The sequence below is a fragment of the Sorex araneus genome, chromosome 5 (assembly GCF_027595985.1).
Source record: "Sorex araneus isolate mSorAra2 chromosome 5, mSorAra2.pri, whole genome shotgun sequence".
Classification (NCBI taxonomy): Eukaryota; Metazoa; Chordata; class Mammalia; order Eulipotyphla; family Soricidae; genus Sorex; species Sorex araneus.
Window position 1 is genome coordinate 192,918,698 of NC_073306.1, and position 15,326 is coordinate 192,934,023.

General features: G+C 37.2%; 1 protein-coding gene across 1 annotated transcript in view; it reads right to left on the reverse strand.

Moving 5' to 3' along the window:
- The window catches only part of TMPRSS11A (transmembrane serine protease 11A), a 56,296-nt gene that overhangs the window by 26,321 nt on the left and 14,649 nt on the right, over positions 1-15,326 (reverse strand). Inside the window, exon 4 of the mRNA XM_055140001.1 lies at positions 1,405-1,472. Within this exon, the coding sequence (XP_054995976.1) occupies positions 1,405-1,472 (68 nt within the window). The remainder of the gene's footprint in view (positions 1-1,404; positions 1,473-15,326) is intronic.

Here is a 15,326-nt window from a genome sequence, read left to right on the forward strand (position 1 = left end):
TGGTCAACCCAGGTTTGATCCCTGGCACCCCATATGGTTCTCTGAGCATCACCCGGTAAGATCCCCCAGATACAGAGCCAGGAATAAGCCCTGAGTAACACTGGGTATTGCCTCAAAACAAAAATTTTAAAAAACTTTAAATATATGTATTGATCTGCTATGAAAGGTCTCTAACTTTTTTTTTCTTTTGGGTCACACCCAGCGATGCTCAGGGGTTACTCCTGGCATTGCACTCAGGAATTACTCCTGGCGGGGCTGGGGGACCATATGGGATGCCGGGGATCGAACCCGGGTCGGCCACGTGCAAGGCAAATGCCCTACCCGCTGTGCTATCGCTCCAGCCCCAAGGTCTCTAACTTTTATACTTCAAAAGTTCCAAGCTCTAAAAAGTATTTGAAGTATATTTTACTGAATTTTAAAAACAGAAGAATTTCTGTTCATTCTGAGATATTTATATATTCCGTTTAAAGTCTGGAATGCAAAATGTAAATCATAGGAATTTCATATTAAATTGGCAAGCATACAACCAGGTAATTTTCTCAGAGGAAAACTGTATTTATTAGGTGGAAGTTATTTATACCTCACAAAAACTTGCTGATGATGCTACAACTCTAAAGGGGTTAATAAAATTATTATAATGTGCTACAATATGATGGTAAAACAGAAAAATTCAGCAAATATATGCCTTTATTTCCTAAATCTTATGAAATTTATCCTATTTATCCTATGAAATCCTTCTGGATGTCAACAGTTAGTAAAGGTTTAAAGATTTTGGAACAAGTCTATCAATAACACACTAAACTATTGTTGAGAAAATTCCCTGTTCCATCCAATAAATTTGCCAGAATAAAGTCGTGATATTTAAGAAGATAAGTCATTCCAGCCTCTTAAGTACACAGTTCTCTATTTGTTTTCAATGAACACAATTAAAATTTCTGAGTAGTCTGTGCAACTTACATGGGTCTTCCCCCTCCACCAGCACAAAAACTAAATATTGAAACAGAAACATATTTTGTCCAGGCATGTTTGCTGTCTAGAGGGCTCATTATAAGTAAAAGTTATAATTGCATTTTGAACTTTACCCTTTTAATACATTTGAAGTGACATAAATGTCAAAAGAACACAACTCTGGGCCTGCAGTGGCATGCTGCTAAATTTCCCAAAGACCAGGGGTTTTTGTCTTTTCAGACTTTGATGAAATTTGAATCCTGACTCTGTCCTGTGAAGACAACTGTTATTCATGCAACTTGAAATGTGCAGTTTAACCCCATCAAAACTTGTTTTATTCACAAAACAGGGGTCAACCCTCTGCTGAGTCCATAGAGGCCTATATCTTATGGGGGCTCTATGCACTTTGTCCTTTGTCCCACCACACTTGTGACCCAACTTGCCAGGCATACATACGTCAGTCTGATTACTTGGTTCTTGATATAATGCTCTTTCAAGGCAGAATCTATAAATATGTCATCCACCTGTTATAATAAAAAGAAACCTCTATATTAACAAGATATTTGATGAAAAGTGTATATTTTAGATTAAATGTTAAAGAAAACTTTCACATGAGTAATACATTATTTAGGACAATGGAACAAAATCTCAGTGGGACAGAATCATTGGCCAAAAATAGATAAACAATTAGACTTTTTACTTTCATATTCTGAAATTTTTTTACACACAGTCTGGTGTGAGCATTAGAATTTGTAAAAATTTTCCGGTGACTCTAACATGCTTGCATAGGTACCTGGGATGAAAATGTCTTCCTAAAACTGTCCAGGAGGAGAAGCAGAAAACGCAGAGATGAAACACAAAGAAACCTTGAATTATAATGGAAAAATACCTTGGATTTGACCTAGATTCAAAACTGACCCTACCTTCCATGAAACAGCGTTGGAAAAGTTACTGAGCCAATTTGAACCTCAGTTTCCTAACTGGTAAATCAAAGATCATATGCTCCAGGGAATATATGATTAAATACATATAAAATGCCTGGTTAGTTTTGGAAGTAAATTAGTGCTCCTCTATTCTCCGTTATGGCATCATAGGACTCAGTTTTTTTTTTTCTGCAGGTCTTTGGCTATAATTAAGGGGAAGAAACATTCAGGATTTGGGAAGGAATTAGAATTACATGTTTACAAATTACATTAATTTGTTTTTGTGTCGTTTGTGGGCCCTAGGATAATCAGGTTAGGAGACAGAGGAGAAGGTACTGAAGACTGAGGTCAAATGTTGCTATTCAGTTTGTATTACCAAAGAAGTAGGAAGAAATATTTGGGTTCAAGTGTCAAATTCATTTCCTTTTAATTTCCTGCCACGGGCTTTTCATGATGTGTTTTATGACACAGGTTTTAGCCTGCAGTATCCTGTAATGACCATACGGTGGCCACAGTGTAATTTAATATCGGCGTCACAGTTCACAGTTGCTAAGTGAACAGAATGTTCAAAAGAAAAGAAAATATCTGCATACTTAAGGAGGATGCAAGAATACCAACTCTTACTTTGAAAAAAATTATAACAATAAAGGGAAGACTCCTAGAGATCAAGGAATACGCTATAACTTTCTTGGCATTATTAAACATTCACAAGTGAGGAATTGGAAGCCCAACTATATAAGATCTTTAACCCTTATTTTACTTAATCTTTGAAATAGTCATCATATTGATTTTATTTGAAGAAAAAGAAACAGATATGGAGATATGTGAATTTTCCTGGCATCAATGGATAATTAAACTGGTTGTTCTATTCTTAGTTCCATCTCTTTTTATCAAACACGCAGCCTCCATGTTAGAATGTGATGTGTTTCCTAAAGAAAGTAAGGTAGAAAATGGTTGGTTAACTTGATTTTTTTTTTGCGTTTTTCTTTTGGGGGGGGGTCACACCCAGCGATGATCACGGGAGTTATTCCTAGCTCTGCACTCAGAAATTACTCCTGGTGGTGCTTGGGGGACCATATGGGATGCTGGGATTGAACTCTGAGAGGGCTCTCGTGCAAGGCAAACGCCCTCCCCGCTGTACTATCGCTTTGGCCGAAAATGGTTGGTTAACTTGAAAAGATAAACTATGAACATTTATGTGCTAGGGGGATAGCTGCAGAGATAGGTCAGGGTTCAAACCTTAGCAAGCAGCAGGAGCTGAAGGAATAGGAGGTAGGACACCAACTTTCCATATGGCTGGCCCTGGTTTGAATCCACTGAAACAAATATGGTCCTCCAAGCACTGCCAGGGGTCACTCCTCAGCATAAAGCTGGAAAAACACTTGAGTATCACCACCTGTGCTTCCCTGTCCCCCACCCCAAAATCTAGCACCACATAACACCCCGTCTCTCCCACAGCACAGGCTATATTAGCCCTAATGGCTCTTGCATACTCTGGGTGAGGCCCCAGGAGGGAGGTTGCCCTCTGCCCTCCCCACTTCGCCCCAACACCTCTCTCTAAGAATACCAGGGTGGCACTGGAGGTCCCCAGAGTCTGGATTTCGGGGGGAAATTCATATCCTTAGAGCTTAGCACTGAACTGTATCCTGGTTCCCTAAGGATTGCCAGGAGTCCCCTGTGCCCGGCCCACTTCACCCCTCTCCCCTGCTTCCCCCCACCCAGCACCAATCTGCCACAGTTTCTCTGGGCATTACCTTTTACCCAAGGGGGGAAATGGTATAAAACTTACAAAACTATGTCATGGGTAATAGTTGCTCAATGTAATAATAGTTGCTCATCTAGAAACTAGAAATTACCAGTATCCAAAATTGACCTTTATTTTCATTCAAATGTGTATAGTTTTACTGTATTATTGTTGTGTTCATATGTTCAAAATGAAACTTTTGGGAGATGGGTTTTCACAAGAGTGATGCTGTCAAAATTTTGTTTTTGTCTATACGCTAGGATGCCATATCCAGTGGTGGAATTGAACTAAACCAGCTGCATGCAAGACTATCTCTTTGGTCCCTGTATTAGGTGATTGTATAATATCAAGTAGGAAGCCACACACCCACTGAGAAAAATGTGTAAGTACAGCATCAACTATGTCTTGAATGTTTCAGTCTTACTATTCACTATTGGAAGGAAATCCAAAAGCCAAAAGACATCAGAAAATATCAAGGAGAAAAATGATAAATATTAGAAGGAAGAAAAGTAAATGGCAGTTGGGAATTCAAAGAAATTATCTTTTGAATTTCCACTAATAACTGATTCCTCTTCCATTTGTAACCTGTTGGTAGTAATACTGCGTTAAGTGTCTTTTCTTTTTTCTTTCTGCTCTTCTCTTTTCTTTCTTTTTTTAAATTATTTTTTCAAAATTTGTTCTGTATACAACTATTCTCAGCGCTTACTCCTGCCTTTGCACTCAGAGATCACTTCTGACACAGCTAGGGTACCATATGCAGTGCTGGGAATTGAACCAAACCAGCTGCATGCAAGACTATCTCTTTGGTCCATGCATTAGGTTTCTGACTGTAAAATATCAAGCATCAAGCCACATACCCATGAGAAAATGTGTAAGTACCGAATCAATCAACTCTGTCTTTGAATGTTTTAGCTGGTGGGAAGATGGTAACTGATCAAGTAGCATAGGAAGAATTTAGGTAGAAGTAACTGATAATTATAGAAATAAGAATATTTCTTCTTTATAATTAAAATTCCTGGACTCTGCTTTTATTCAACCTTATTGAATTGGTCTGGGATGAAAACCAGAAATCATCTTGTTGCTGTGGTAGAGAGAAGAAAATCACTTGAGAAATTCTGGGGCACAGGGATTGGCTAAAAGTGTTCCTACACTTACAACATTTACAATGGGAGAAATCCAAGAACACAACATAAACTTTATTGCTGAATGAAGTTGACATTCAAGTGAACATTCTTGTGCCAAGCTTCTTTAACTGTGGGCTGAGACACCATATGGGGTCACATAAATTAAAAAAAAAGTTTTAAAAAATTTTTTAAAAGTTTTAAAATAATATCCCCAATGATTTGTTATCAGCAACTATTCGACACATATTTTAACTTTTACTTAAAATATATATGCATGGGGCTGGAGCAATAGCACAGCGGGTAGGGCGTTGCCTTGCATGCGGCCAACCCGGGTTAGATTACCAGCATCCCATATGGTCCCCTGAGCACCACCAGGGGTAATTCCTGAGTGCAGAGCCAGGAGTGACCCTGTGCATCACTGGGTATGACCCAAAAAGCAACATATATATGTATATATGCATATATATTTTGTTTTGGGGGTCATCATGGGGCTCAGAGATTGTTCATGCCTTTGCTCTGGGTACCAAGAGATAGCAGGAATCAAACCTGAGCTTCCCCACACGCAGAACATGGACTCTAGCTTTGCATGCTCTGAGGAGGCAATCCTTCTGACTCTTGTAAGCCCGTTGTATATGTTCAGGGTTGCCTAAAAATTTTCAGGCAAAGAAGGGTAGTAAGTGGAAAAAGTTAAAGAAGCCATGCTTTACAGAACCTGGAATAAGTCTGCCTGTCAGATTAAGGTCTGCCTTATCAAAAACATTCTGCTATAGCTTTAGCATTCTGAATCTTCGGAAGGTTCTGAGGATATTTTGGGAAATTACATGCAAGTTTATTGTAAATTTATTATTATTCACTCAGCCTAATAGCATTAGTGATTTGTAAATTCCTCTCCTTCCCATCTTTGGTTATTTGTAGAGTTTTGTAGTTGAAATAGGTCTTTTAACAGAGATCAAAAGACCCCCCCCTTCTTTCTTTATTTTTTTCTTTTTTTAAAAAAAATTATATTAGTGAAACACCATAAGGTAGAGTTGTAGACTTAACTCTACAACTTTTTTTGTGCTTGCATTTCAGTTGTACAATGATCAAGTACCCATCTCTCCACCAGTGCTCATTCTGCACTACAAATGATCCCAGTATCCCTCCCACCACCCCCACTCCTTCCACTCCAGCCCCCCAACCTGCCTCTGTGGCAGGCTTTTGCTTTTGCTCTCTCTCTCTTCTTTTGGGTGTTGTGGTTTGCAATTTGGGTGTTGTGGTTTGCAATATTGAGTGGCCATTGTGTTCGGTCTAGAGTCTACTTTCAGCCCGCATCTCCCATCCTGAGGGATCCTCCAGAACCCCTTTACTTGGTGTTCCCTTCTGTCTTTGGGCCGCCCTTTCCCCCGCATGTGCGGCCAGCTTCCCAGTCATGGAACAAACCTCCTGGTACTTATCTCTACTATAATGGGTGTTAATCTCCCATTCTGTTGCTTTATATTCCACAGATGAATGCACTCTTTCTATGTGTGTCCCTCTCTTTCTGACTCATTTCACTTAGCATGATACTTTCCATGTTGATCCACCTGTATGCAAATTTCATGACTTCATCTTTTCTAACTGCTGCATAATATTCCATTGTGTAGATGTACCAAAGTATTTTTTAACCAGTCATTTGTTCTCAGGCATTCGGGGTTTTTCCAGATTCTGGATACTGTAAACAGTGCTGCTATGAACATACAAGTGCAGATGACATTTCGACTATACTGTTTTGCCTCTTCTGGATATATTCCCAGAAGTGGTATTGCTGCATCAAATGGGAGCTTAATTTCTACTTTTTTAAACAGTCCATACTGCTTTCCAAAAGGGCTGAACCAGTCGGCATTCCCACCAGTAGAGAAGAAGAGTCCCTTTCTCCCTACATCCATGTCAACACCGATTGATTTTGTTCTTTTGTATGTGTGCCTGTCTCTGTGGTGTGAGGTGATATCTCATAGTTGTTTTGATCTGCATCTCCTTGATGATTAGTGATGAAAAGCATTTTTTTCATGTGCCTTTTGGCCATTCGTATTTCTTCCTTGAGAAATCTTCTGTTAATTTCATTGCCCCACTTTCTGATGGGGTTGGATGTTTTCTACTTATAGAGTTCAACCAGTGTCTTATATATCCTTGATATCAACCCCTTATCAGATGGATATTGGATGAATATCCTTTCCCATTCTGTAGTTTGTCTTTGTATTTTGGTCACTGTATCTTTTAAAGTACAGAAGCTTCAGAAGCTTCTTAGTTTAATATAGTCCCATTTGTTTATCTGTTTCCACTTGGTTGGTCAGTGGCAGCTTTGCCGACCTTGTCTTCAATGTACCTAATGGAGTCTGGTCTGATGTTGAGGTCTTTAATCCATTTGGATCTAATTTTTGTGCATGGTATTAGGTCAAGGTCTAAACCCGTTTTTTGTTTTTGCATGTGGTTGTCCAGTTATGCCAGCACCATTTGTTAAAGAGGCTTTCCTTGCTCCACTTCACTTTTTTTTTCTCCCTTGTTAAAGATTAGATATTCACACATATGAGTTGTGTGTAAGGATATTCCACCCTGTTCCATTGGTCTGCAGCTCTGCCTTTGTTCCAGTACCATGCTGTTTTAACTGTTACTGCTTTGTAGTAGAATTTGAAGTTGGGGAGAGTGATGCCACCCATCTTCTTTTTCCCAAGAATTGCTTTAGCTATTCGTGGGGGGTTGTTGTTCCATATGAATTTCAGGAATGTTTGATCTATTTCTTTGAAGAACATCATGGGTATCCTTAAAGGGATCACATTGAATCTGTATAATGCTTTGAGGAGTACTGCCATTTTGACAATGTTAATTCTCCCAATCCATGAGCAGGGGATATGTTTCCATTTCCTCGTGACCTCTTTTATTTCTTGGAATAGCGTTTTGTAGATTTTTTTCTATAGGCCTTTTACCTCCTTAGTTAAGCTGATTCCGAGGTACTTGATTTTCTGTGGCACGATTGTGAACAGGATTGCTTTTTTCATGTCACTTTCCTCTGTCTCATATTTGCATATAGGAAAGCTATGGACGTTTGGGTATTGATTTTATAGCCTGCAACTTTACTGTACAAGTCTATTGTTTCTAGGAGTTTCTTGGTAGAAGATTTAAGGTTCTCTAGATATATTATCATATCATTAGTGAATAGTGAGAGCTTGATTTCTTCCTTTCCTATCTTTTTCTTGGCTAACCACTATTGTAAGTACTTCCAGTACTATGTTGAACAGAAGTGGTGAGAGTGGGCAAATTTGTCTTGTCCCTGATCTTAGTGGGAAGGCCTTTATTTTTTTCCCATTGAGGATAATGCTTGCGATTTAGATTTATGGTAGATAGCTTTGACTATTTTGAGGAAGGTTCCTTTAAAACCCATTTTGGTGAGAATTTTCATCATAAACAGGTGCTGGATCTTGTCAAATGCTTTCTCTGCATCTATTGATATGATCATGTGGTTTTTTATCTTTTCTTTTGTTGATTATTTGAAATAATCAAATTTTGAAATAATCAAATCAATTATGTTGATTGATTTCCAAATGTTAAACCATCCTTGCATCCCCAGGGTGAATCCTACTTGAAGAACCCCCAGTTCAAGGTAGTACATCTTTATGTATGATTATTCTGAATTGCTGGGAACTGTACTGAGATTAAGTTCTAAGAGGGCAATTGAAGGTTAGTTGGGTGTTTAATGAAAGAGTTAGGGAGAGGCTGTCAAATTCAAACAAACAGACCCGCCCAACCATTCAGTTCACATTCTCAACTAACTCTGTTAACACACGTCCCCTGCCTTTCACTGTCATATGCTTCCTAGCTGACTCCTCGTCAGTAGTCTGTATTCACATATAGGGTGTTTCAAGGTTGAGCAAGCATACTTTCCATACAGTTGCCACCAAAGATTACCAGTGGAACAAAAAGGCAAGGGTTTCTAATTTCATAGTAGGAGAGCTCCTAAGAACTGAAGGAACCAAATTATGTGCTGTGAAAAAATAACTCATGTCCAGCAGCTTTCTACAAATTATAATGAGCATCACAGAAAGTATGGCTTAAGAGACACTTAAAAATAACCTTAAGAGAAGTTGGAGAGATAGTATGGCTGGTAAGGTGCTTGCCTTGCACACGCCCCCCAAACAAAAACAAATAAACAAACAAACAAAAATCATGTTAAGAGGTGGCTTGCCTCCACATCTCCTGACCTTCTCTTGTTCCTTTTGACTGACATCCTGGGGCTCTTTTGGAACCAGAATTGGATTCCCCTCCCTTCCATCTGGGTTCTGGCTGCCTCCATAACTACCCTCTGCCATTTCACAGCCTCAACTCCAATCTTCTGAACCGATAGCTCTACTCATTACACCTCACACAGTTCACACTTATACTTTCTATCACTGGGTGAAGACAGGTAGAGAGAGAAGAACAGCACACAGCCGAATCCCTCAGAGTTCCAGGGGAGCTAACTACAGTGATTCATCTTCCGCACAGCAGGAAGGAACACAGCAAACACAGAAGGCAAGTAGAAGCACACCAAGCTCAGTGAGAAGAAGTAATAGCATGGAAAGCTCTACTAGTACCAACCAATTCTGTAAACTCTCAGATAATAACTTTAGTCACACTGAATTGACAGTCTTTAATGATCTCAAAGAAATGCTGGCACAGGTAGTCAGTAAAGTATAAGAAATTATGAGAGCAAAAATGAGAAAACTATAATCACAAGTTTCAGAAATGAAGACTATAGTAGATGATATAAAAAATGTAATAGACTGAGCAACAGAATAATAGTAGCTGTGGAAAAGATTGAGACACTGCAAGGTAAGATGCAGGAAACCTCTAGAATACTACATAAACTCGAAAAAAAAAGTTCTGAAAGGACATGAATGGCTCATCAGAGAACTATGGGTTAGGTCAAGAGAGTTTCCTAATGTTGAGGAGTGGAGGCACTGATATCTAAGAGGCCTGGAGGTTCTCAGCAAAAACAGAACTGAGCAGAAAATCTCAAGACACATTTTAATACAGAATTACAAATGCCAAAGACAGATACAAAATAGTGAAAGCAGTATGATCAAAAAGTATCAAACATACAAATGAAAGCCCATACCATTCATAGCAGATGTATAAAATGGTATCTTATGAGCCAGAAGAAAATGGCGAGATACAGTAAAAACAAAACAAACCAATCAATGAAATGAACAACTCACCAAGAGTACTCTACCCAGCTAGATTATCATTCAGATCTGAAAGAACTATACAGAGTTTCATAGACAGGCAACAGTTTAGGGAATTTGAAACCAGTGTTACAAGAAGCAGTAAAGCAAAGTTCTCAGCATTTTTCCACTGAGTATGACATTCACTCATTAAAGATCATCAATTACCCTCTACTAGATTAGGAAAGATCTGTTTAGTCCTAGCTTGCCAAGTGATTTTATACTTTTCCAATAATGAATTGATGCCTCCTTTAAACTGAATTAGCACTATGTCTATTTCAGGTGATTTTATTACAACCATAGAAATTTTTATTATAATCTATTACTTATTAATGCAGATACTCAAGCACTATCTATACTATAATATTTTATAACATAAAGCCAATGTTACTTTTTTAGAATCAAATATGCTATAATACCTTTGAGGCCTACATAAACTTCCCCTTGAATCTAGCTTACTTTTTCTATCTTCATTTACCAAATTTTATACTTTTAGGATTTATTTATTTCATATTAATTTTAAAAAGTATTAATTTTTAAAGTTGAAGAATTACTCATATTATTAATTTCAAATATTATATACCTATAAAAGATAATAAAACAAAATATTTGAAAAAACTATTTAATAAACTTATTGATATAGAATTTTTTAGAATTTCAAAAAGTTTTATTCAACTATATGTATCTAGGTGTCACCATCTCATAATAAATTTTTAAAAATGTTCTTTCCTATGCTGTTTAGAAATATACATAAGAAACTGTACATGGCCAAAGTCATTGGAAGTGGGGATTTTGTTTATAGAACTGAATTTATATAGAAAAATAATAGAGGGAGGCAGGCACTGTAACAAGGGGTATGGGATGAGAATGATGCATGCATGAGAAATGTCATTAATAATATTTAAATATTCATATCTCAGTTTTTATAATAAAAATGATAAAGTATAAAATAAGTTAATAAAAATAAATTTAAATTTAAAAATAAAAATCAAGGTAAGAGAATGCAAGGTACCTTTGTGGAGCAAGCTCTTGGCTCTAGATAACAGTAATAAAAAGGCTAAGGATGGAGAGAAATAAAGTTGGAAGGAAAAAGAGACAGATGCAAAGAAATAGAATAAATGCGAGGGTCCTCGGACATATCAATGGTGTAGAGGTGTGGCATATTGAAGAATTACTCATATGTATATGAGTATATGGCATATGTATATATCTCAACCACTAAGATGGAGCAGGAGACCCAAACTATAATAATTCATTTTACAAGTGTGCCTGTTAAAGAGGCAGGCTGGGTGGAAGGGAAGGAACTTTATAATGGTTGTGGGATTGATGTTAGAATATTGTATGGCTGAGAGTCTGGCATGAACACAGTTGTAAACCAAGGTGCCTTTAAAAAAAAGTATTAAAAGATAAATAAAATGAAAAAATATCAACCCAATAAGGTGACTCACTTTCACATAATCAATGTGAAATTTTCACATTGTTTCAAGATAGCAAGATGAGAGCATTTCCATAAATTTAAATAAATTACACAAAAATTAAAAACTACATCTGCAGCCTTAAATAAGACTAATTTGAAGTTCCTTTTTTAACATAAGATCTGGTATCAAAGTAAAGTAAAACTAGAGAATAAAACAGACTTCATTTGGACTTTTGGTCACAAAGTCACACATCTAAGGCCTTCACTTTCACTGATCCAATATTCAACCCTTTTGACTTAATCTTGCTATTTGAAAGCTTAACTCTTGTTTGACAACAACTTGCCCTTTTCAGACTATTTTTTTTTTGGTACCTTCTTTTATTCTGCTCACTCTGCATTTCAGAACCTCAACTTTTCTTCAAGGTCTTTTTCAGTTAATACTACATTTATTTATTTACTTATTTACTTATATTTTATTGAATCAATGAAATACACAGGTACAAAGTTATTCATGATTGGGTTTCAGTCATATAATATTCCAACACTGTTCCTTCACTAGTGTACATTTCCCACCACCAGTGTTCCCAGTTCCTCTCACCTCCCCGAACCCTCCTGCCTGCCTCTATGAAAGGCACTTTTCTTCTCTCTTTCTCTGTGTCTCTCTCTGTCTCTGTCTGTCTGTCTGTCTCTCTGTCTGTCTGTCTCTCTCTCTCTCTCTCTCTCTCTTTCTCCTTTTGGGCATTCTGGCTTTCAATGCAGATACTATATGTATATCCACTTTATCTACTTTCAACACTCAGTTCTTGTCCAGAGCAATCATTTCTAAGTAGATAATACTATATTTAAAGATTGCTTTTTGAACCCCAAACTAATCTTTCCTCCTATCTTAAGTTTTCTTATATCTCTTATATCTCTGTTCCTTAATGCAGTTTTATACAAATATTTTGTCTATTCTACTAAACTGCAACCCAGTTGGCTGAGGATAGTGAGGCATTTTTCATCATCTAAAACATGTAAATATGCAGCATATGTTTGAAGGGGCCTCCCCAGTGGTCCTTGGGACCCCCAAGAATCCTTGGGCATTCTTTGCTAACTGGCTGGTGGTTCAATGCTGGGACTGAGCATGCAGCGCTGCTTGCGTCCTGCAGTGCTGCTTGGCTGCGCAGTGCTGGATGTCACCAGGGTCACACTGTCAGCTCTGCAGGGCTGCTTTGCTAAGCTCAGGCGACCACCGAATCCCAGATCACCCCAGGGGAGGAATGTGCCTTAAACCTAATTCTCTCTCTCCAGTCTCATATTTTTATTGGGTCAAGAAAAGTGATAATGTGTTTGGCAAAAGGCTCACATTTCTTAGAAAGGTTTTTCAAGAGTTTCTGATGAACTTTAGGTCAGTGTTTCTGGAGAAGAAATTTTCCAGCATTTTCAGATAACTTGATTCCTTGTGGAAAACTCTGCTGTGAAACTGCAATAGTTAATACTAGTAGGAATAGTTTTAATCACTGTTTCCTGTCACTTGTGTGTCAAGCACAAATGCCTATTTTTGAACTCATTTGTGATTCACATCAACCCTCTATGAGGTGACTCATAGGTGTTATAAGATGAGGAAGTTACTTGCCCAAGGTGACACAGAACCAGAATTCAGAACAGGGTTGCCCAGGTTCAGAGTCTGTTCGTGAGCTCACTGTGCTGACCTCAGTTAGCACACATAGAACTTTGCTCTTTTCTTTCCTTCCCTTTTGTTTTCTTTCCTGTGGTTTTCTTTTCTTCTCTCTCTCTCTCTCTCTCTCTCTCTCTCTCTCTCTCTCTCTCTCTCTCTGTAGCATAGGAGGTGACACCAAACTATGCTCAGGGCTTACCTGAGCTCAGGGATCACTTCTGGCAGGGCTCAGGGAAACATTTGGGGTGCTGGGGTAACCTGTTTGCAGGGCAAACATACTACCCATTGTACTGTCTCTCTAGCCCCACATCTAACTTTCTAAGCTCTGCTGTATTGGACTTCAATGAGGAATTTAGAAATTACATCTTGTTCTAAAGGCAGTATGTTTGTTTAAAAATAATAAAGACCATGATTTTAACACATTATTATAATCCTCAAGTGAAATTGTTATGGTATCTATTTAAAACTGAAATTTTGGGGAAAGACTTGAGAAGTTAGTATATATATATGTATATATATATATATATACATGTATATATATCCCGTTGCTCATCGATTTGTTCGAGCGGGCACCAGTAACATCTCTCATTGAGAGATTAATTGTTACTGTTTTTGGCATATCCAATATGCACGAGTAGCTTGCCAGGCTCTGCCGCATGGGCTCAATACTCTTGGTAGCTGGCCGGGCTCTCCAAGAGGGGCGAAGGAATCGAACTCGGTCGGCTGCGTGAATACCCAAGCGCTGTGCTATCGCTCCAGCCTGAGAAGTTAGTAGAGATCATTATTTTTAAACAATTGGAACATAGCCAGTCTGAGCACTGAATGATATGCATAGAATTTTGAGGCTTCTCGCCTTCAGGAAATCAAGTTATTTTATTTTCACAAAATTCCTCCGTGAAACTCTTCCAATTTTAGGCTCAATTCTTTGTCTATTTAGGGAGCATACACCTTACCTGCTATACTATCTCTCTAGCCACAAGTCTTAGTAAATATCTGGGAAGACTAAAATCATACCATGTATCTTTACTGAATTCAATAGTATGAAACTGGAAATCAGTAATTGGAAAAAAACTGGAAAATGTACAGCTATGTGGATATTAAGTAATATACCCCTGAAAAACCAAACTATCAAAGAGAAAAAGAAAAATTCAAATATATCTCAAGACAAATGTAAATAAAATGTAACATATCAAAACCTATGGGATGCTATAGGACAATTCTAACAAGAATACTCACAGTAATATATAAAAAAATTTTAAAGAGCAATTCAATTCTACATCTCCTAGGTTTAGGGAAAATGAAGTCCACAGTTGTTAGCAGAATGAATGTAGTAACAAAGACCAGAAAATAAATAAAATAGAGGAAAAACAAAATAAGAAAAGAAAATGTCATGAAAACTAAGGTTTTTATAAAAAAAATGAAAACATAAATGAAGCTAATAAATCTTTAACTAGACTAAGAAAAATAATAAAACTCAAGTGAAAGTCATAAATGGAAGATGAAGCATGACAACTAATACTACAGGAATACAGAGGATAATAAGAAATTAATAGGAACAATTATGGATGAACAAATTGAATAGCCTAGGGTAAATTTCTGGAAACATATAACCACTCAAATCCAAAATATAATAGAAAATCCAACCTAATCAATAATGAGTAAGAAGTAATAGAAATATCTCCCTATATAGAAAAACCCAGGACAAGATCATTTATTGATAAAATTTACCACTTAAGTAATATTTAAGTCCAATGTTTCTCAAATTATTCCAAAATATTGAAGTGAGGCACCAAAAATTCATTTTATGTCTATATCACTATCCTTATTAATTTTTGTTTGTTTTTTGTTTTTGCAAAGCTCGAAGTACTGGTAGATCAATAAAACCATGTGCTCAGCCCACTGAGATTTTTCTCCAGCAGTAGGTGAGACTGATATAGAAAATCCAAATAAAAAACTAATTCTAAGAAATTGCTCTCAGACACCAAAAATTTCATATTCAAAACTTATTCTTATGAACTGAAAATATGCTATATATCAAACCAAAAAAAAACCATATTACCTTTTATATAAAAGCCAGCCAAGATACCACAATAAAACTGCAAATGAATATTCCTGATCAATAGAGATGCAAAAATTACCCATAAAATAATAGAAAAAGATTCAATAGAACATTAAAAGGACAGAGTAAGAGTTACATGATCGAGTAAGATTTATCCCCAGGATCCGAGATGATTGAATATGTATAGACCAATACATATAATGCATATATAATTAACGAGAGCTAAAAAATCCTATGATCC